General features: G+C 50.6%; 1 protein-coding gene across 1 annotated transcript in view; it reads right to left on the bottom strand.

Moving 5' to 3' along the window:
• rgs3a (regulator of G protein signaling 3a) overlaps positions 1 to 23,982 on the bottom strand; it is a 325,379-nt gene that overhangs the window by 270,360 nt on the left and 31,037 nt on the right. The window contains exon 2 of the mRNA XM_038781674.1: positions 10,293 to 10,443. Within this exon, the coding sequence (XP_038637602.1) occupies positions 10,293 to 10,443 (151 nt within the window). The remainder of the gene's footprint in view (positions 1 to 10,292; positions 10,444 to 23,982) is intronic.

Below are 23,982 nucleotides of genomic sequence, written 5' to 3'. Positions count from 1 at the left end.
AAATGCCACAAATGTGCAATACATTTGTCCAAAAATACAAAGCACGTGTTAACCTTTTAATTTTAACTTTTTGCCAGAATTGGTGAGATCAGGCAAGATATAGCAATCATAAAACAAAAAAATGGAGAGGAACAGACAGCGGTTAAAAGCATTCTAACTACTTTCAGAGGTATGAAACTACTTTAATCTGTAAACAAATTCTAAATGGTGTAAAATGGTGACAAATGCAAAGTTTATCTTTCTTTGACCAGGCAGATTCATGACCTTCACTGAACCCATTACCATGCTTATATCTCCAACTAAGTGCTGAGAAAACTATCAAAGGACTTCTTGTTTTCCTAATACTAAAGTCACTCTGTCTACATGTGGACATACGTTACAAAGGTTGGCAAGAAGAACTATGTGATTGAGTATTGCTGCATTTTCCCAGGCAGAAATCTGTAGCTCACCAGCAGAGAGCACTTGACTGTGCACTATAGCTTCTGTTTTTTTCTGCCCAACTATGATTACTTTCTTCATTAATACACGGGCTTGCAGAGTTATTTGTTGCAGCGTAGGAATAATACCAGCTCCCAGTGGTAGGTCTATCCTTTAGGTACCATCAATGAACCAAGCTGGATGATCAATAATCAATAACATTCTACATGCATCCTGGTCAAAATAGTAATGCTGTATTAGTGCATGCTGGTTTCTATGTAACAAGCCAGCAGTTTTTTTCCCTAGCTTCTTTATTGAGATATGTGCAGGACAACTTACAGGGCACAATTCTCTGGAAAGGTTTCTAAGTGAGGTAGCGAGCGGTAACTGACGCAAACGTCCGAGCACTCGGCCCGGCGAGGCCAGCACCATTATTCAACGTTAATTGGTCCACTTAACGAGGCCGCACGGACTTCTCATCACAAATGAAGGCTCACCAGCCGATTCACCAGGACAGCGCTCGCCAGCACCCCGTTAACAAGGTCGAGCAGCACTTAAACAACACTTGCACAGCCAACCCCACTCAGCTGGCAGCCATGGCACCGAGACGACCGGCCCCACGATTTGGGGTTGCAGACTTGGGGAGGCTCCAAGATGCGATGGAGACAAGGAGGGGTGTCCTGTTCCCCCAAGGGTCCTGGAGGATCAGCCACAGGGCAGCCAGTGCCAGAGGGGACTAAGTGATGCCCCCACTTGAGCACTTGAGCTAACCCTCCATGGGGCCTCCCAATCCTCTATTCACCCGCCCCTCCCTTCAAACCTCCCCAACTATCCCTTCACATAGCCCCACCACCACTGTGAACCAAACGTGCGACCAACATGCCCTCTCTGTCTCCGCAGGAAAAGTGCTCCAACAACCACCAGGAAAGGGCCCAGACTGGCGGAGAGGTGCTGGACATACAAATTCTCACCCCTTCGAGGAACAAGTCTTGGAGGTGACAAGGGTGGCCAAGAACAGAGCGGTCACCAATGCGGAGGTTGGCGCATGCCACAGAGGTGAGGATCCACCCTAGAGGACCTGTCAAACATGAGTTGTTATTACCCTAATGATAGACCAATCCCTCCCACTGACCACATGTCCATTCTCCCGCAGGTCCTCCAGCCGCCTGCGCCGGCCCATCTGGGGTGGCCCCTTCCCCGCTTCTCATGAAACCACCTCGGAGGTGAAGTCCGTGGATGCCACAATCCACGCATCACAGCTGTCATTCCCACCCTCCACCAGCGCAGATACACACACCTCGGTGAGAAACGTTAGTGGACAAGCTTCTGGGACACAATCTGGTGAGCACCACACAATCGCTGATCTCTATCAAGTGGAGGCAGGGAAGCCAGGCGAGACAGCAGTCGGAGGGCTGCTGGATTCCAGGACACAGCTGGATCCAGCCAGGTGCTGAGCCTATGGAACAGGTATACCCGAAGCTAATGGAGACATTAGGAAGCCGGGAGATTCAGAGGGAGATGTCAGCAACACTCCAGCAGGTCCATATCCAATTGGAGGAGCACCAGAGGCTACGGGAGCCGGCAATACGTGGCACCGAGACTAAAACTGCTAGCATGGCAATGGCAGTGGAGAGCCTGGTGCATGACGTTGGCAGCATTAGTCCAAGGCATGGTACAGTCAGTGACGGCCACGGCTGAGGGGCTCGGTAGAATGTCCAACTCGCTGGGGGACGAGACCCAATACCAGGCTGACCTTGATGAGGTGTTGCGGGATATGTCCTGCTGTCAGTTGGAAATGGCTGAGGCACTGCGGAGCTTGTCCCAGTTGCAGTTGGGCATTGCCAAGGCGCTGCAGAACATGGCCCAATTACTGAGGAACATCGCGGAGGACGTCAACATGATGGTGCAGACATCAGGGAGCCGCCAGGGCTGGCAGAGCCAGATGATGCAGAGCCAACCGGGGTTTGAACCAGCTGCCCCTTCGCCCCGAGGTGAACCCCTGGGCCCTATGGTCACCGAGCAGCAGTAGAGGGTGTTGGGTGCCAACCCGACCCGTCCCACGGAGTGGGGATGGTGGCCACCAGCTCCCTTGAGTTCCACCCATCAAATGAGTCCATATCTCGAAGTCAGCACACGGGACAGGGTGGCACTACAATACATATGCCGTTGACAAGTGCGCCGGGCCGTCCAGCCCCAGAGCCCCCAGAGGACGCCCATCAGGGCCATCGAAGGCCACAGGACGTGCTCAACAGCTGACTGCCTCCACCGCAGATATGCATCCCGGGGACATATTTAGGAGTAGCGGTAGAGCAAGGAAGGCTAAACACGTTGAAGATCACTGAGGGGAGAATGGGGCGGTATCAGAAGAGTGAGGCATTAGGTCATAAGCCTCACGTGAACTCAGTGATGGAAACCTTTAATTTGTTTGTAATAATAACCTTTATTGTCACAAGTAGGCTTACATTAACACTGCAATGAATGTTACTGTGAAAATCCCCTCGTCGCCACATTCCGGCGCCTGATCAGATACACTAAGGGAGAATTCAGAATGTCCAATTCACCTAACAGCAGGTCTTTCGGGACTTGTGGGGGGAAACCGGAGCACTCGGAGGAAATCCACGCACATATGCAGACTCCGCACAGACAGTGACCCAAGCCGGGAGTCGAACCTGATGCAGCAAAGCAACAGTGCTAACCACTGTGCTACCGTGCCGGCCCGTATTATTGAAATATTGTTCTAAGTTTTTAAATTGCCATTTCTTCAAATCTTCAACAGTCATGTAGCTTGATAAAAGAACACGTGGAATTGTGTGCTAGGGCACGTTTACACATTTGGGTTCTCGCGAGTCCAGTATTAGCAATAAACAGAAGCCAAAACTGAGGTGCTGATTGGGTACAAGGGTGGGCTGGTCAAGGGCTGGAATTATAGGTAAAGGGTGCAGGTTAAGTTTGGTTTGTTGCAGGAAAGCCAGAAGCACACTTGCTAAGGGACTCTTGCCAGGAGAGAAGGTTAAATGTAGGACACTTGTTAGGAAGTTAGCATCTGCGCAAGATATTGCCAGTCGATGGGTAATTGCCATTGGCTGAAGATTGACATAAGAATTCAGAAGTGACTAAACTGTCGCTGTAAGAATACAGATGTGACATTCAAGTCACGGTTTGCCGTGAGAAATCCAGATCAAAACTAAAATCCAGTATTAATAATAATAATCTTTATTGTCACAAGTAGACTTACATTGACAATGCAATGAAGTTACTGTGAACATCCCCTAGTCACCACACTCCAACGCCTATTTCGGAATTTCAGAATATCCAATTCACCGAACAGCACATCTTTCGGGACTTGTGGGAGGAAACCGGAGCACCCGGAGGAAACCCACGCAGACACAGGGAGAACGTGCAGACTCCGCACAGACAATGACCCAAGCCGGGAATCGAACCTGGGACCCTTGAGAGCTGTGAAGGAACAGTGTTAACCACTGTGCTACCATGCCGCCCAGTAGAGTTATCGAGCTAAAGAAATTTCCTTAAAGTGAATAGTATATATCAGGACTGCTTTCACAGTAAAAGCGAGAGAAGTACTTGGCATGTAGCTGTGAAAAATACAGCTACAGCAGCTAAGGTAACTGGGAAATTGAAGCTACAAAGGGGATTTGCATGTATGTTAGGTTTAAGTTAATTAAGTTAAAACCTCAAAGGACATTGTGAGTCATGAGACCAGGTTCAAGGGACCAAGAAGAAGAAAATACTCCATAAATCCCAGAATCCAGGGAAAAGACGGTGTAATATGCCATGTCTCGATGAATGAAACATTAAGTATTAATCTTCATTTTACAACAATCCTTGTGGTTTGCATTCTAAATTAGTGATTGTCCTTTTTGCCAACAAGGATATTACCCAACAAGAATGATCTTACTCTGAGGATTAGTATAAAGTCCAAATCCCAAAGTAAGAATGGAAAGATTTTGAAACAATAACTGAAAATTACAGGTTGCTTTAAGCAGAAAGCGCTAGTTCAATTATTGATTGTAAAGATTATTTCCTTAGCTTTAAAAAGCAAAATAGGCTTCTATGCAATCATATGGTTTGAAAATGCAAAGCACAGCAAAAGATGTACATGAATTTGAATCAAATAAAAAACACCTGATATGTACATTTAAGTAATAGGCTGTTCCAAAAAGAGTGACATTTTCAGTACAGGTTATTTTGTTGGGTGATAAAATGCAAAGTGAGCATACATTGAATAGTAACCACTGCACCTAAATGTGCATTGGGAATTAGAAATCCATGCCTGGCTTTCCAGTCTACTCTTGGTTTTCTGTTATTCACAAACTTTGTTCTGTTAGATGACTATCAATACTAATTGTTCTTTGATTAATTCCCCTGGGTTCTTAAAATAAATCTCACTAGTTATGTAGTATTTAAGTAACAAATGGAGAATCTAGTAAATACTTCATTATTTATTTTATCCCTCAATCGTACTGATCTCTTGTCTGCAACTGTGCAGCCAAAGTTCGGTAAATATCCGCTGAAAAATGAAATACATGGGGCGGGATTCTCCGACAGCCAAAACCAAAATCAGGAAACGCGATTGGGCGGAGAATTGGCTTCCATGCCAAAATCGCAGCGAGCACTAATTTGACACCAAATCGCATTTTTCCATCGCCTCAACAACAGTGTCAATGCGTTCCAGACCACAAGTACAGTAAACACTGTTTGCATAACATTAGTGGGCCCGACCCGGTTATTCACTGGGGCCTCCATGATTCTCCGTCTCCAATCGGCTGACTTTCCGACAGCGTGGTTCACTTGTGCTTTTAAAAATTGTGAAACTGGCGTCTTGGTTGATGAAGGAGAGAGAGGAGGTAGGATAAGGAGAGACGCGACTGTGGGCTGCCATGCCGGACACTGATCGCGCAGGCTGGGGTGGGGGGTGGGGGGAGGAGGGCCCTGCAGAGGCAAAGATGGTGGGGCGGGGGGTGGTGATAGGGGAACGAACCGTGCTGTGTGGCCGGGATGACCCCCCCCCATGGGACTAGGGCGGTGCACAGGCATTGACTGTCATTTCCACAGCCTTCAAGGCAACCATCTTGCTGCGCAGCCCACCATGCCCTCTGGGTCGGCAGAGTGACACCAGCCATATGGGTGCCCCCTCCCCCCACCCCCCCCCCACCCACCCACCGCCATACTCCCCCCACCCAACCGGCCTCTACCCACTGGTGGTGTATCACACGGCCCACGCAGGGAAATGTCCACTGTAACCCCTACGAGGGTGCCGGACGGGTGCCGCGGAGTGTAGCCCTGGCAAGGGCAGCAGTAGCCGACCTCGCGGGAGGGATGGGCGGCTGGGCCAGAGTCCCCACGGTGCCGGGCATTGACAGGGCCACGGGTGCGGGATTGGGGGGGGAACATGCGGGGGCAGAGCCCATAGTGCCATACGGGGCTGCTGTTATAGGGAACTCAGATGAGGACTTTGATCAGGCAGCATACAGGGAAGTGCTGAATGGGCATGCACACCAAAATAATGGGTATATTGGCTGGTCTGCCAGACAGTGTCTTGTAACTGACAAGGAACATAGAGGAGTTTGACTACAAAATGGCAGAGGGTGACATGCAGAGCTTCCCCTCTTCACAGCCTCTACACCATTTCTCTAAAGGCCAAGAGAGACTACAATTGTTGCAGCCTGTATGGAAACATGTCACTAAATCCTCTGCCTTCCCTAGGAGGATGCAGCAATGCTCTGCCAAATCCAGGAACTCACCACTCACTCCAGAGTACTTCCACAGAGTTTACAATAGAACATAGAACAGTACAGCACAGAACAGGCCCTTCGGCCCTCGATGTTGTGCCGAGCAATGATCACCCTACTCAAACCCACGTATCCACCCTATACCCGTAACCCAACAACCCCACCCCCCTTAACCTTACTTTTTAGGACACTACGGGCAATTTAGCATGGCCAATCCACCTAACCCGCACATCTTTGGACTGTGGGAGGAAACCGGAGCACCCGGAGGAAACCCACGCACACACAGGGAGGATGTGCAGACTCCGCACAGACAGTGACCCAGCCGGGAACCGAACCTGGGACCCTGGAGCTGTGAAGCACCATGCTACCATGCTGCCCCTAATGGAAGTTACTCAAAATTACCTGCCAAACAAGTTGGGTTCCAGGTCTTTTAGATAATGCGAGTGCAAAACTCCTCATGCAAATGAATGCTTGATCTGGTGAATGGCAGGTTGATTTGTTGAAAGAAGTTCTGTGGCCCAAATGTGAGCAATGGGCTTCACATCAGCTAATAGAGCTTTGTGGTATCATGATACCATGGTTTCATCTGCTTCCAGCACATGCAGGAGAGATCCACACAAAAGCCCCTCTCTATTATGGCAGGAGCAGTTAGTTGCACAGCATGCATTCCCAGCTTTCATTGTGCCACCTCCAACTGAATTTCATATCCAAAGTCACAACATAAGAAAACAGAAATTGAAGAGAAATGGGGAAATGAACAGCGAAAATGAGCAGCTTCTATAATAAACCCTTGAAAAGCTACTTCATGTCACCAATTTGTGACAGAACTAAAGATGGATAGAAACAAATGTACATGTTGGTTGAAAACATTCTCTCTTTTGCCTCTTCTGGGACTTTATGTCAATCAGAATAAAAATAGAAAATTGATTAAAAAGGGTACAAAACAATCTCTGTTTTGCTTCTTTTGGGGATTATTTGTCAAAGGGATATCAGAATTGCAATATGAAATGTATTTCCAGCTTTAATTAAAAGCAAAACCTGATTTTGAATGGCTGTGCATCCAAGATAATGAAACTTCAGGGCTGGGATTCTCCGAGCCCACGGCGGATCGGAGAATCACCGGGGCCGCAGGAAATTCCCGCCACACTGGTCCGATGCCAGGCTGCCGATTCTCCGGCAACCGGACAATCGGCGGCAATCACACCCGCGCGGTCGCTGCAGTGCCAGTCGGGGCTGCTTAATTAGGGCCCTGCGGCGATTCTCCACGGGCGACCTGCAGAACTCCCGTCGGTGTAATTTACATCTGGGGGAGCGGGAGGAATATGGCTCGGGGGGGACCTCAGCGGTGGCCAGGCCCGTGATCGGGGGCCACCAATCAGCGGGCCATTGCGATCTGGGGGAGACCTAATGTACTCCGTGCGGGCCCGCTGTGTGGCTCCGTCATGTCTGCAGTGCCCAGGCCGAAGTGGGCCACTGTGCGCATGAGCGGACCCGCTTGCGGCCACCATGCACATGCGCAGCCAAGCCGTCTGGACAACAGGGCCCCGTCGGCGGCCATAGCTGCCGGACAGATGCCGGGACCCTGCTAGCCCCCTGGAAAACGGAGAATCAACCCGGACTTTCGAGGGAAAGGTCCAGAGTGATTCTCGCCCGTTTTCCGGTGGGTGTGGGGACTTAGTCCCCAAAAGGGAGAATCCCGTCCTAGGTGTCCAAAATGAACAGTTTGTCTTCATTAAATTCTTGATAAATGAAAGCTTTCAAAGAGAAATATGCTCAGTATAGAAGCTCAAGTCGTTTAATTTTAGACTGAAGATGAGCTTACAAATCGTTTTTAAAAATTTGTTACTTGCGTCTCTTTGTGACATAAATTGAATGCAAAAAGATGACTGCACTACAGTAAGTATACTCAATTACTGTAGCCTACAACTTATATGGGGGGATTGCAGATAATTTGTGCGAAAATTCTACCACTCTAACAAAATTCTAGCCAGCAGTGAAATTGGAAAGCCAGCTTCAATGAGGGTGAAGACTAGCAAAGCAATTCAACAATCCTTTCAGACACAGAGATTTATAAGATACAAGTAACACAGTAATTCCACGGAGAACTATAATGTTGCAGCTATATTAAATCTCAAAGGCACCAGGACCATTGTTTTTCTGTAGGGAGGAGGTGGCGTAATGGTATTGTTATTGGGCTCGTAATCCAGAGACCCAGGGACTCGGGTTTGGGCGAAATTTGAATTCAATAATAATCTGGAATGAAATACCTAATGATAACCGTGATTGTCGTAAAAACCCATCTCGCTCACTTATATCCTTTCGGGAAGGAAATATGCCTTCCTTGCAAAGAGAGGTAGCTAACGTTTCAAAGATTCGACAAAGAGCCATCCAGACTCAAAACGTTGGGCAGGATTTAACGAAAAGAAACAGAATCCCATTTTGGACGCATTTAGTGGATGTTTCTCGGCAATGAGACTCTTTTTTGGGGGCCTCTGCGAGGAACACCCCGCTAAGGTGGCACTTAGCTTCATTTCCTGCACTGATACGTTCAGCTCGTCAGTGCAAGGAGAGATAAGGGCGGCATTTTTAATCCGGACCCTCCCAACCCCATAATCTTCCACTTAAGGAGTCCTCGCGCACCCCCCCCCTCACCCTGGCATGAGCAATCTGGCACCCAGGCACCTTGGCAGTGGCAGCCTAGCAGTGCCATCTGAGTACCACTGTGGAACAGCAAAGGTGCCTGGGTGACATCAGGGGTGCCAGGGTACCACCCTGCCTAGAGCCCAACCATTCACGGGCCTCCGATCACCTGGAAGAACCCCCCCGCCCCCAAGTGCCGTTACACCTGGTCCACGTTTGGGGAAACCAGCGCTAAACGGTGCCACAGCAAGCTCTCCCAGGTGTGGGCATTCGATCCCACGCCTTGGGATACTCCGGCGTAGAAATATTCACGTGAGCCTAACTGCTCACTTGAATATGCAAATCTGGATCCTGCCCAGTGAGGGCGAGATCCAGATCGCAACGCTTCGCAAGATCTCATTGGTCAAGATTTGCCAGCCTCGGTGCGTCACCGCGTGGACGCGACGAGGCCGCTGGCTCCCTTCTCTCTCCACGGATGCTGTTAGACCTGCTGAGATTGTCCAGTATTTTCCGTCTTTGTTTCAGATTCCAGAAAACACAGTCATTTGCTTTTAATCTGCCTTCCTTACCTGGTCTGGTGTACATGCGACTCTGACGTCTACATTCCACAAAATAATTTTTTAAAAATTATCACTATCCTTCTCCCATTACTGCAGCTCAATAAAAGCAGAGCTCTGCTCTCCAGCTTCTGGTTACTGGCTAAGCTCCTGCTACTTTACAGCCAGTTTAGCAGACCTCGAACATTCAGTCAATCATAAATTTGGAGTCATTTGTGTCACCGAACCAAGGTCTCCTTCCATGAAGGACATTAATACACCAGCTGGACATTCTTATCTGGTGCAAGCCCAAATTACCATATTAAGTTAATTTTCCGTTGTGAGATTTTCACTTGCAACCTTGTTACTATTAAAATGACATGACCGTGACATGACCATGGTACATACCTTATTGTGAAAGATCCGAGTCATCATCGTAAATTCTTCACCTCACCCTACCAGGGCTCAAACTATTTTTTTTTCTTTCCAAGGGCTCTTTTTGAGAAAAAAAAATGCCGGGCTTAATTTTCTCAAGGGTCATTTTTTGATTTTTGTTTCTTCTGGAGCTCCTTTTTCATTAACTCTTGCATTTGGTGATGCGGTCACGTGGTAAGACAGTGGGGTGGGGGGGGGGGGTTTGTTGAATAGAGTTTGTACCCAACCCCAAAGCCGACCCTAGGTGGCCACAGGAATGAGCAAGTGCAGAGGTTTGGGATGGGTAGATAGCCCGCCTAGGTTCTCTAGTTGCAATAGAAGCAGTTAGGTCCTCTTTCCCACACACCTCACATCACGTCTCCACTTCTACTCTCCATGCTAACTCGTGCCCCCACCCACCCCCACTCCAACATCATCGGTATATAAAGTATATAGAATAAAAATCATTGGTTTACAGGTCATCTAAGATGTTGCAATTATTCTAAATTTGGCAAAATTTAAAGCAGTCCTGTACCTTTTCCTTTTACGCCAACGTGACTAATTTTCCTCTTCTTTTTAGGGAACGAGGATTTTTTCACCATCAATGAAGTGGCAATGAAGGGCTTTTGAATTTTGATTGCATACATATTCTGAGACTCAGAATCTTTCAATCTTTGTTCCATTTCCTGAAAAGGAGAAAAAATGGATATTAAAAATAATTCAAGGCTATCACTTGACTTCTCCAACTGCCTAATGGTGTAATACACACTATGCACAAAATTTAGCATGATGGAGGGTTATATTTATGATTCCAGATATATGGTGATTTAGGTCAACCTAAGTTGGGATTCCAGTTGAAATAACAATTGGCCTCAGCACCTTTTGGATCAGGAGAGATTGCCAACTTGGATGAAACACCAAAAAGGTATCATTGGCCAGTAAGAGTATCCAATCAACAAAAGGCATATACTTTTAAAGCAAACCAACTAGTCTCCAATCATCCAACCCATGCTTTGTGTACAATTTTACAAATGTAAACATTCCAACTAAAGCCAAGAGCAAAATAGAAGAAATTTGACTCCGCTTTCTTTGAGATGAAACAACTCTGTTGTTGCGAAAGAATGCGATGGAAAATGGACCAGAGGTGAATGAAGAGGTGGGGGAGCCACGATAGAGGGAGGAATGACGGAAGCTGTTGACAAGGTTTCCTCTCTAGATCATACCCACCACATTCCAGCACAAAAGAAATAAGAAAGGAAAAAGAAATGTAACACAAGAGAGGACAGCCAAAGGAACAAAAGGAAGTGTTTGGGAAACAGAAGCCAAAGAAAAGCAAAGATAACGTGCAAGTCAGAAATAGAGTCGCAGAGGGAAACAGCAATATGAAGATGACAGATAAGTAACAGCAAGACCATTCTTTCTCTTCAATGTGTACAGCACAGGATATCCATTCAGTTGCGAGAATGAATGAGTGGTGTGTTTGTAATAACTAATGCTACAGATCCATCTTTTGGATAATATGAGCACTGCAGCTATTTAACAAAAGGAACTCCTTGGAAATAAACACCCAGAGATGTTATGAATGAAACAACGCTAAGTTTTAGGATGAGTTTCATTGATTCACTAAGAAAACATTCCCGGTTTTGCTCCAAAATCATAGGAAAGTATTTTGACTTAGCAAAAACTTATTTTCAGCAAGAACACGATATTGTATAAAGAGGACATAAATTATTTCTGTAATACTATGTCACAAAGTGAATGCAGTTTTAAATATCCGTTATGTATCAAAGAATGCATTCCTGCTGGTCTGTGTCACGTGATGTGTTGTGACATCTGCAGCGTGTGTGTGCATGGGTTTTGAGCAGATCACCACATTGTTTGAATGAGCAACATCACTAATAAGCCTCTCATCATGTTTTACAAGAATCCAGAGAGTGGGCACCTCCATACTTCTTTCTTTGTGGCAACAATAAAATATAGCAGGAGAGTGTGGAATACAGACAATGTGGCATGCTACTTACACATATTAATGATTTCTGCATGCAGCCAGCAATTCTTGTATTGTTCTTGTGTCAATCCTTGTTACAGAGGATCCAACATCATTACTAATTTACACTGCTTAAAGCTAGCCTTTCTAGTGTGGCTGAGTAGGTGGTGGGAATTTGAGAAGTAAAACGGACCTAGGAAAGAGTGTAGAATGGCTGGCCATGACATCTGCAGGCACTCCAATTTACCCACTCTGAATTGGAAGAGATGCAGCATTTAACCAAGTGTCGCATAAAAGAGTTTTAGCAAAATTAAATAGAATCAGGGGAACTCGCCACTGGTTGGAGTCACACTTAGCACAAAGAAAGATTGTTGTAGTTGTTGATGGTCAATCGTCTCAGCCATAGGATATTGCCGCAGGAGTTCCTGAGTGGAATGTCCTTGGCCCAACCACCTCCAGCTGCTTCATCAATGACCTTCTCTCCATCAACAGATCAGAAGTGGGGTGATGCACGATCAAATGTACAAAGACTAAGGTTGGATACAACTGAGGCTGTATTGCAGTAAGATGTGTGGCCTCCTACAGCAGCTGGCGAAATGGCTGCCGCATACAGGATACGCATATTTATACTCCTCCTACTGGGCGGAGCTACCAGCGAACCTGCAGTACATTTCCTAATACAGGTGTAACAGTGGTTTACCACATTCACACCCTGTTAAAAATGAGTCTGGCGGGGGTGGTGGAGAACTACATTCAGCAGTGAATTTATGTACAGTGTTATCAGGGGAAAAATGTCCTTTTAAAGTCCGGTGCCAGTTAGAGATTCAACCGGTCTGGTGCCTTGACGTTCTGCTGGGAGCGACATAGCGGTGGCGGCGATGTCGATGCTGGCGATGTTGATGCTGGCCTGATGTTGGATGACTCCGGGAGTGTGTCGAAATCCTCTCCATCCTCCTGGCGTGGGCAGGGGAAGGAGCGATGGTCCTCGTGGGGTTAATATTGGGAGCACCAGGGGAGGGGAGGTTGGCGCCGGGCTGGAGAAGTGTGTATGGTTGGAACCTGCTGGTGCCAGGTCCCTGAGGGAGACAGTATCTTGGCAGCCGTCAGGGTACGCCACATAGGCATACTGGGGGTTGGCATGGAGCAAGTGCACCCTATCCACCAACGGGATCGCCTTGTGGAGTCGGACGTGCCGACGGAGCAGGACCGGTCCAGGAGCTGCGAACCAAGTTGGGAGCAACACCCCGAATGTGGACTTCCTGGGGAAGGCAAAAAGACTTTCATGGGGTGTGTTATTTGTAGCAGTGCACAGTAGTGACCGGATGGAGTGTAGTGCATCAGGGAGGACCTCCTGCCAGGCAGAGGCTGGGAGGTTCCTGGACCGTAGGGCCAGTTGGACGGCCCTCCATACCATCCCGTTCTCCCTCTCTGCCTGCCCGTTTCCCCGGAGATTATAGCCGGTCGTCCTGCTGGAGGCGATACCCCTGCTGAGCAGGAACTGACGCAGCTCATCACTCATGAATGAGGATCCCCTGTCACTGTGGATGTAGGAGGGAAAACCGAACAGAGTGAAGATTGTGTTTAGGGCTTTGATGACGGTGGCAGCCGTCATATCAGTGCATGGGATGGCGAAGGGGAATCTGAAGTACTCATCGACCACACTGTGAATATACGTCGGTGGAGGGGAGGGGCCCTTTGAAATCCACGCTGAGGCGTTCAAAGAGGCGGGAGGCCTTCACCAGGCGCGCACGGTCCGGCTGGTAGAAGTGCAGCTTGCACAGACCTGGCAGTCCCTGGTGACTGTCCGTACTTCCTCGAGGGGGTGGGGCATCTTGCGAGCCTTGACAAGATGGTACAATCGTGTGACCCCCGGGTGACAAAGGCTGTCGTGTAGGGCCCGGAGTCGGTCTAATTGTGCGCTGGCACATGTACCTCGGGATAGGGCGTCTGGGGGCTCGTTGAGTTTGCCGGGGCGATACAAAATCTCGTAATTATAGGTGGAGAGCTCGATTCTCCACCGCAAGATTTTATTGTTTTTGATCTTGCCCCGCTGCGTGTTGTTAAACATGAAGGCTACCGACCGTTGGTCAGTGAGGAGAGTGAATCTCCCGCTGGCCAGGTAATGCCTCCAATGCCGCACAGCTTCAACAATAGCTTGGGCATCTTTTTTGACGGACGAGTGCCGAAATTCTGAGGCATGAAGGGTGCGGGAAAAGAATGCCACGGGTCTGCCTGCCTGATTGGGGGTGGCGGCAAGTGCGACTTCTGTTGCGTCGCTTTCTATTTGGAAGGGGGCAGTGTCTCGTCTACTGCGTGCATCCTGGCCTTGGCTATATCAGCTTTGATACGGGCGAAGGCCTGTTGTGCCTTGGCCGGAAGAGGGAAGTGGGTGGACTGAATGAGTAGACGGGCCTTGTCCACATAGTGTGGGACCCACTGGGCGTAGTAGGAGAAGAACCTCAGGCAGCGTTTGAGGGCCTTAGGGCAGTGGGGGAGGGGAAGCTCTATGAGGCGCATGCAGTCAGGATCGGGCCCCAGAACTCCGTTCTGGACACATAGCCGAGGATGGCTATGCGGGTTGTGCTGAACATGCACTTCTCCTTGTTGTTGGTGAGGTTGAGGAGAGTGATGGTGTGGAGGAATTTGGCATGGTTGGCGTCATGGTCCTGCTGATCGTGGCCACAGATGGTGACGTTGTCTAGGTACGGGGAAGGTGGCCCGCAAACCGTACCGGTCCCTTTGGAAGATCGAGACTCCTTTAATGACGCCGAAGGGAACCCGGAGGAAGTGATAGAGACGACCATACACCTCGAAAGCAGTGTATGGACGGTCCGATTTACGAATGGGGAGCTGGTGGTAGGCGGATTTGAGGTCTATTGTTGAGAAGACCCGGTACTGCACAATCTGATTGACCATATCAGATATGTGTGGGAGGGGGTATGCGTCGATCTGCGTGTCCCGATTGATGGTCTGGCTGTAGTCCACGACCATTCTGTATTTCTACCCAGTTTTAACGACTACCACTTGGGCTCTCCAGGGGCTGTTGCTGGCCTCGATGATGCCTTCCCGAAGCGGCCTGATGAAGGTCTTGTCCTGGGTGCTGTACCATCTGCTCCTGGTGGCAACGGGTTTGCAATCCTGAGTTCGATTGGCAAAGAGGGAGGGTGGGTCGACCTTTAGGATCGCGAGGCCGCACACAGTGAGGGGTGATAGGGGCCCGCCGAGTTTGAGGGTAAGACTCTGGAGATTGCACTGGAAGTCCAGGCCTAGTAGTGCAGCGCAGAGATTAGGAAGGACGTAGAGGCGGAAGCCGCTGAATTCTACGCCCTGGACCGTGAGAGTGACCGTGCAGAACCACCAGATCGCGACGCAATGGGACCCGGAGGCCAGGGAGATTCTTTGATTGGTGGGGTGGACCGCGAGGGAGCAGCGCCTTACCGTATCCGGGTGGATGAAGCTTTCGGTGCTCCCGGAGTCCAACAGGTAAGAGGTCACGTGACCGTTGATTTTCACACTGGTTGAAGCGGTGGCCAGATTGTGCGGACGTGACTGGTCGATCGTCACTGAGGCGAGCTGCGGTCGGTCGTCGCTGGCATCAGAAGATGGAGAGCATGGGGCGCCCAGGTAGTGGAATGCTGTCGCCGTCCATGCCCCGTGGGGAAGACAAGATAGCAGCGCCTGAAGATCCTGCAGGGGACAAGATGGCGGCGCCCATGGGCCGCACGTTGCGGGGGCTGGACAAGATAGCGGCGCCCATGGGCCGAACGTTGCGGGGGCTGGACAAGATGGCGGCGCCTATGGGCCGCACGTGGACTGAGGGGGGGAAGTTGGCGGCGCCACTGGCCGCTCGTGGCCCCGCGAGGTGAAGATGGCGGCGCCCACTGGCCGCACGTGGCCCCGGTAGGTGAGGATGGTGGTGCCCAATGGCCAAGCGTGGTCGGGGACGAAGATGGCGGCGCCCATTGTGTGTAGGTCAGGGGGAAGGGGCAATAGCGGCGACTGCGTGGGCCTGGCACACCGCGGGGAAGTGCCCCTTTTTGCCGCAAGCCTTGCAAATGGCAGTGCGGGCTGGGCAGGGTTGGCGGGGGTGCTTCTGCTGGCCGCAGAAGTAACATCGGGGACCCCTGGGGGGCGCGGGTTGGCGTGTGGTGCAGGCGTACTGGCTGGGTGAAGCCCCAGCTGGGGCGGCCGTCTGTGGGGTCCACAAGGGATAGGTGGGGTGGGCCGCGCGGCCATAGGGTAGGCCTGAGGATTACGTGTGGCGACCATCATGGAGTGTGTTAGCTTTTTAGTCTCAGCTAGGTCGAGCGTGGCCCCTTCTAGCCGTCTTTGGCGTATGAGGTCCAACCCAATCCCCGTTACAAATGCACTGCACATAAGAAGGTTGGAATGTTCGGTGGACGTAACGGCCTGACAGCCACAGCCCCGGACGAGTGGGATGAGGGCCCGCCAGAAGTCTTCTATGGACTCACCGGGGAGTTGAGAGCGAGTGGCGAGTATGTGCCTGGCGAAGAGTGTGTTCGTTTTCTGTGCATAGTTTTCTTTGAGGAGTGCCATGGCTTCGGCGTAGGTTGTGACGTCCTGGATCAGCTCAACCTTGAGTACAGGATCTGTATCTTCTGAGCCTCTGTCGGAGGGGTAGTCGCTGAGTTGATATAGGCCTCGAAGCAAGCTAGCCAGTGATTAAAGTCCTTTTTGGCGTCGCTTGAGTGCGGATCCAGCTGCAGGCGATCTGCTTTGATTCGGAGGTCCATCTTTTAGAAAATCTTCCTGCAATAAATTGATGTACGATCAATTGTACAAAGACTAAGGTTGGAGACTTATTGCAGTAAGATGTGTGGCCTCCCACAGCAGCTGGCTAAATGGCTGCCGCATAGAGGACAGGCATATTTATACTCCTCCTACTGGGCTGAGCCAGCAGGCAGTGGCTACCGGCGAACCTGTATTACAGGTCCTACCATACATCACCTAATACAGATGTAACAGTGGTTTACCACATGGGGCTGTTTGCTGATGATAGCATTGTTCAGTACCATTTGCATTTCTTCAATTACTGAAACAAACCATCAAGACCTGGACAACATTTAGGCTTGAGCTCATTAGTGGCAAGTAACATTTGTGCCAGGCAATGACAATATCCAACAAGAATGAATTAACCATATCTCCTTTGTGCTAAGTGTGACTCCAACCATGTTCCCTTGACATTAAATTAGAATCCCCTACCATAATATCCTGGTGGGTTACCATTGACCAGAAAGTTAACTGGACTAAAATAAATACTGTGGATGTAAGTCCGGGCCAGAGTTGTAATCCTGCAGTAACGTACCTCCTATTCCTGTCAGGAAACAGATCATTTTAAATATGGGTGCGATTTTCCCACCATAATGCGCACGGCACTGATCCCGTTACATCAGCTGCATAACAGGAGAGGCCAAAAACAGGTGTCGCGCCAGGCACTAATCCACACATGATGCACTCGACCAGCTACGCTCAACATGATCTGGATCAGAACACGCCCAGTGTGATCTAGATCAGCAGAGTTAAATGAATCCTTAAACGTGCACAGTCCATTCGAAGCCACAGTCGCCCAACTCCCGGTATTCACTAGCGAGGCCTGACACTGGCTCGAATTAGTACTGGGGCACAATTTAACCAAAGATATTTACGGGCATGATTCTCTGGGAAGGTTTGTAAGTGTTGTAGACAGCGGGAATTGCCGCAAGCTTCCTGGTGCTCGGCCCAGCAAGGCCGGCAATGCTATTCAACGTTAATTGGTCCACTAAATTAGGCCTCAAAGGCTTCTCATAAGTGAAGGCTCATCAGTCGATTCAACAGCATCGCGCTCATCAGCAGCCCATTAATAAGGTTGAGCAGCACTTAAATTGCACTTGGTCAACGAACCCCCGCCAGTTCACAACAATGGTGCCGAGGAGACCAGCCCCAGGATTCGGGGATAATAGAACCATAGGATTTACAGTGCAGAAAGAGGCCATTCAGCCCATCGAGTCTGCACTGGTCTTGGAAAGAGCACCCTACCCAAGCCCACACCATCGCTCTATCCCCATAATCCCACCCAACCAATTTTGGACACTAAGGGCAATTTAGCATGGCCAATCCACCTAACCTTCACAGCTTTGGACTGTGGAAGGAAACCGGAGCACCCGGAGGAAACCCACGCACACACGGGGAGAACGTGCAGACTCCTCACATACAGTGACCGAGCCGAGATTCGAACCTGGGACCCTGGAGCTGTGAAGCAACTGTGCTAACCACTATGCTAGTGTTGACATGGGGAGGTTGCTAGACGCTGTATAGGCCAGGGGGATGTCCTATTCCCCCACGGGTCCCAGAGGGTTAGCCATAGGACACACCAGTGCTGCCTGGGACAAGGGTGACAGCTGTTATAGTCGGGAGTGTGACCAGGAGGACCGGCCTTCGGTGCAGGAAGGTCAATGACCTACGCAGGGTAGCACGAGTGAGTAGACACCACTGCCCCCCACCCCCTGAGACCTGTCTGTCCCCACGGGAGCATCCATCTTCCCTCCACCCCCTCCCCCTTCAACCCCAGCCAATCAGTTCTCCCTCCCACCACTGTAAACCACGCATGCGTGGCTAACGATGCCCTCTCTGTATCTCCTCAAGAAAAGCCCTCCAATAATCGCCGGGAGAGGGCCCAAACTTGTTCAGAGGTGCCACAATTAAGAATCCTCAGTGGCCAGGACATTCGGAGGGAGGTCTCAGCATCACTACAGCAGATCTATAACTGCTTGGAGGAGTCACAGGGGCTACGGGCGCAGGAGATGTCGCCGGCAATGAGTGGCACCGAGGCCAACACTGCTCGGGTGGCGACCGCAGTGGAGCCTGGTGCACGACATTGGCACCATTAGTGAAGGTGTCCAAGGCGTTGCATGGTCGGTGACGGCCATTGCTCAAGATCTCAACAGAATGTCTGCCTCACTGGGGGATATCACCTAGTGCCAGACTGACCTCGATGAGGTTCTGTAGGACGTGTCCCACTTTCAGATGGGAATGGCCGCGGCGCTGCAGAGCTTGACCCAGTCACAGGTATGCATTGCCAAGGTTCTGCAGAGCATGGCCCAGTCACAGGTATGCATTGCCAAGGTTCTGCAGAGCATGTCCCAGTCGCTGAAGAACATCGGCAAGGGATTCAACAAATTGTTGCAGACCATGGGGAATCACCAAGGTTGGAAGAGCCAGATGATGCAGGGGCACCCGGAGCACGAACCAGCTGCTCTTCCGTCCAAAGGTAAACCCCAGTGTCCTATGGGCACCAGGTGGGAGGAGGGAGCGTTGGGTGCCAACCCAAAGCCATCCCATGGACTGGGGATAGTGGACATCAGCTCCCACAAGTTTCACACCTCTGATGAGGCTGCATATCGCAGTCAGCACACAGGACAGGGTAGCACGGCTGTGCATGTGCCCCATCGACAAGTGTGCCAGGGCCCTCCAGCCCTAGAGGACGCCTGCCAATGGCATCGAAGGTCTTGGAACAGGGTAAGCAGCTGGCTGCCTCCACCTCTGATGTGCATCCCGGGAGACAACTAGACATCATGGTAGAGCGAGGAAGGCCAAGCACATTGAAGATCACAGAGGACACCGGGGAAGGGAAGAACGGGGTGTAGGATGTAGGTAGAGGGTGACGGTGTGGAGTGGCACCATTGGGAGAGTGGAGAATTGTATTACACATTAAACACCATGTGCTCCAGCAGAATGATGACTGTCACTTTTATCCGCAATGCGGGCCAACCTCCGAACCCTTGGCCCATTTCTCCAGGCATCGCCCCATCCCCGGGCACACTGCGTGCAGGTGATGGGTGTGAGCGAGCACTCAGCAGACAGGCAGGGGTCAGACTATGGCATAGATTGAGGATCACCGGCGCTCAGTTCTCAGCGGGTTAACATCTGCCCTCGACAGTGACCCGCTGACAGTGTCGACACAGTCCCAACAGCCTGGAGGGATGAGATAAATACCCTGGGAGGGTGGGAAATGGGAGAAGGGAGTGACGGACCAAGCCACCTCCTAAGTGAATCGAGCGAGTATGAGGGCCTCCCTGGCCGCCGGGCATGCCGCTGCCACCTGTCCTGCAGCCTCCAGCTGGGCCTCAGGCTCCTCTCCGGCCTCATCCTCCAGCCCCCATTGGTCCGGCGCTGCCCCATCATCCTCGTCCTCCTCCTTGTAGGTGGCCACATGTTCCTCATTACCAACCTCCAGCACACTGCCACACGAGAGGTTGTGGAGGGCCAGCAGACCACAACGAAGTGGGCGCCCCTCCGGGTGGTGTATTGCAGTGCCCAACCGGAGCGGTTGAGCCATTGGAACCGCACCTTGAGGAGTCCGATGCATCACTCAATCACAGCCCGGGTAGTCACATGGGCCTCGTTGTACAGGGTCTCCACTTCGGTCACCGGCCTCCATACCGGTCCTCAAGGGACCTGTGTGGTATCTTACAGGCTACAGCCCACAGATGCATCCGACTAGTCATGGATGCCCTGTATGCCCAGGCGGAGAGGCATCGAAGAGGCCGAGGATGACTCACTGCCCCAGGATGTAGCTGTCGTGCACAAGCCCTGGGAAGCGTGCTGAGGTGACCATCAATTCACTTGGAACACGCTTGGAAGTAAACTGTGGTTTTAATAGACTTACACGGGCAGCACGGTAGCATAGTGGTTAGCATAAATGCTTCACAGCTCCAGGGTCCCAGGTTCGATTCCCGGCTGGGTCACTGTCTGTGCAGAGTCTGCACGTCCTCCCCGTGTGTGCGTGGGTTTCCTCCCACAGTCCAAAGATGTGCGGGTTAGGTCGATTGGCCATGCTAAATTGCCCGTAGTGTCCTAAAAAGTAAGGTTAGGGGGGGGGTTGTTGGGTTACGGGTATAGGGTGGATACGTGGGTTTGAGTAGGGTGATCATGGCTCGGCACAACATCGAGGGCCGAAGGGCCTGTTCTGTGCTGTACTGTTCTATGTTCTAACTGAGCCTGCCTGCGACCAGAAGAATTGAGGGCAGGCTCACACGGCTGCAGCACTTTATACTTCCGGTAGTGGGAGGGGCTATGGGCGGAGCCGAGGGTGGAGCCCTGTACAAGCTCCTCATCTCCCCCTGTGGGCAGAGCCGCGCGACGGCTCACAGACAGAGCCCACAAGGACACAATGCTATATAGTGTGAATTACATTCACCACACGTGCATTATCTTCATCTGGTGGTCGCACACGAGCTGTATGTTGAGGGAGTGGAGCCCCTTTCTGTTAACATAGGACACCCCCAGTTGGCCCGGTGAGCGCAGGGTGACATCTATTACCCCCTGCACCTGGGGCATCCTGGTGATGGCGGAGAAACCTGCTGCCCGGGCACTTTGCTGGGCTGGGTCCATGTCAAAGATGATGTAGTTATCTGTCTGGGCATACAGGGCATCGATAACTAGTCGGGTTCACCTATTGGCTGTGGCCTGTAAGATACCACACAGGTCCCCACTCGAGCCGTGGAATAATCCTGAGGCGTAAATGTTCTGGGCTGTGGTAACCTTGACGGTCAAGGGAGCGGGTGTCCTCCTCCTCCATGTGATATAATAATCTTTCTTATCACAAGTAGGCTTACACCAACACTGCAATGAAGTTACTGTGAAAAGCCCCTCGTCGCCACATTGGCACAGGTGCCGCACCGTCTCTTTGTTGAGGCAGTGCCTACTGCGGCATGCTCTGTCCATCATCTGTTCGAATGACCAGCGATGCCTGTGCACCCTGAGCCATCACGGGGCTCCCCCTCTGGTTCCCTCCCTGGCCTGATGGACGGCATGATCCTCAAGGTGTGGGGTTGGGTCCAGCACATCAGCCGCTGCCTCGAGGATCCTTTGTTGCTGCTGTCTCCAGCGTCTGGCCACGCAGTACCACTCGGGCAACTTCTGCGTCTAATATCCCTGCCATAGCGTTCAATATTTGTAAGGAATTAGAAGAGGGTGTCAGACTGACAAACAGCGGTGGCTACCAACCTGGAACCCGCTATTTCCCCCATTGATACACCTCCCCGCCGCCCAATCTGGAACGCCCTGCACAGGCACACCCAGCCGCTGCTGGCTCCCATCATCGGACCCAAGACCCTGTACCTCGGACACCTGCTCATAACGTCACCTTGACCTGGCGCTGATCCCCTCCCTGTGGCACCCACCCAGCCAGGCATCCAGTGTGATTGGGATGCTAGGCAATGACTCCCATCTGCTACATGGCTCGCACACCAACAGGAATCCACTTAGGTTGTGTGAAATACTCACTTAACCTCGACGGCCAATTGCCTATTAGCAACAGCCTTCAGACCCATGGCCCCGAGTCCTCGGGGGTTATGGATGGTCGGTGGTGCAGACAGGCAGGGACAAGGGTTGCCCCCGGGACGAGTACACATGATCCAGGGGTTGGCATGGGAGGGGGGGGGGATGTTACTCGACCGGTTACCCCTCCAGAGCAACCCCCCACCTTCCCATGATGGTCCATCCTTGCCGAGGGTCCCCCATGCCTAACCGAGGGTCCCCCACACCCCATCAGTACAGGGGTAGAAAGCCCAGCACCCCCAGGCTCTTTGCCTGTGAACAAAGATGACTACTCACCGCCTCAGCTTCCCACAGATGCCCTTCCGCCAGTTTCACGTTTTTGAAAAGGAGTACTAATCAGTGCCATTTGCTGGGGAGGCTGCTAATGATGGGAGGCCGTAGGATAATGGGTGGCTCCCGTTAATTGTATGGAAATAGGGCTTAAGTGGCGATAATTGGTTTCGCACCATGCTACAGTGAGATCCTGATTTCGTCTATGGGAGTGGGCCGGTTGCATCGCAAACTGTTTGGCGCCTGGCGGCGTTCTCGTTTTCTGCCTCTGGCCTCGTTTCGTTTGAGCTGCTGCTACGCCTGGTCCACATTTATGGAGACGAGTACTAAACGGCGCCCTGGCGAGGTCTCACAGGTGCGGCCGTTGACTCCCATGCGTCGGGTGCATATGGCTTCTGGGCATTTGAATGAGCTAATGGATCATTTAAATATGCAGATCTGAATCTCAGCCAGCGAGGGCGAGATCCTGATCCCGCCGGCCGGAGTAAATCGGGTGACTCGTGATTGTCTCAGCGCAAATCGCAGAGACCGATTTGGGTCTCTTGCGCAATTTACCTGTTGCGTCCACATCCGTGCCAGGTGCAACAAGGTCACTAAATCACGCCCTTAGCAATTTTTTTTGCAGTGGGGAGCTGAACCCTCCGGCGAGACCAGCTCGTCAGAGATTGGGTCGTCAATTTGAAAGGGTGCCAAGATTGCTAAGTGAACTTGAGAGTCTCCCACATCCCCCACCGATGAACAATGCCACCCACACCCACAGGTGAGGACACTCCACTATGGGGTCCCTGAGGTTTCCCCACAGTTGGCCTATTGGTTTTCAGGGACTGTGTACTTACCGAGAACAATATAGTAGAAGATATATTCTGTAACTTGCGCTATCCTTAAAAAATCTGTGAACATCTGTGAAAATATAGGTGAGGTGAAGGAGTATTGCATCATGGTCAATCTTAGCTTCTTTAAGAAATGTTTTATTCTTTTGTTAAAAGTTAATTGGCAGTCCTGTGACTCTGTTCACCTTGTTTAATGAATGTTTTATTCCTTTGATAAAAGTTAATTGGCATTCCTGTGATTCTATTAATCCATGTCTCTAAACAAAAAAATAAAGCCTACGGTTTATTGAGCCAGGATTCCATTCAGAGACCTTAGTGTGCAGTAGTAACATCAGTTGTGATTGTAACATTCCTCAAAGCCTGTACCATCCACAAGGCACAAGTCAGGAGTGTTATGATCTCAGCTCGTGATACTACCCAGAGTGGAGCCTTGCTTGACAGATCCTAATTTTTACTTTTTTTTTAAAAGAAACCATGGAGGCCTGCAGTTGCTGACAAGAGTCTGATTAACTTTTAATAAAATAATAGAATGCTTATTAAACAAGAAAAATGCACCACATCACACTAGATAAAAAAAGATTGAAAATATTTCAATACAAACACCAATAAATAGTCAAATCACACTATCCCTTCACCCCAACTATACCTTTACAGATACATATAAATTTGTGAAGATTACAAAAGTTACACAATCTATCATACATTCTAAGCTTCAGGCTAAGTATGCAGTTCAGGTGAACTGTGGTCAGACACACTACACTCCAAAACCAAATCATAGATTATCATAGAATTTACAGTGC

This window comes from Scyliorhinus canicula, chromosome 21, assembly GCF_902713615.1.
Source record: "Scyliorhinus canicula chromosome 21, sScyCan1.1, whole genome shotgun sequence".
NCBI classification, from domain to species: domain Eukaryota; kingdom Metazoa; phylum Chordata; class Chondrichthyes; order Carcharhiniformes; family Scyliorhinidae; genus Scyliorhinus; species Scyliorhinus canicula.
The sequence above is the reverse complement of the archived record's forward strand: the minus strand, read 5'-3'. Positions and strand labels throughout refer to the sequence as shown.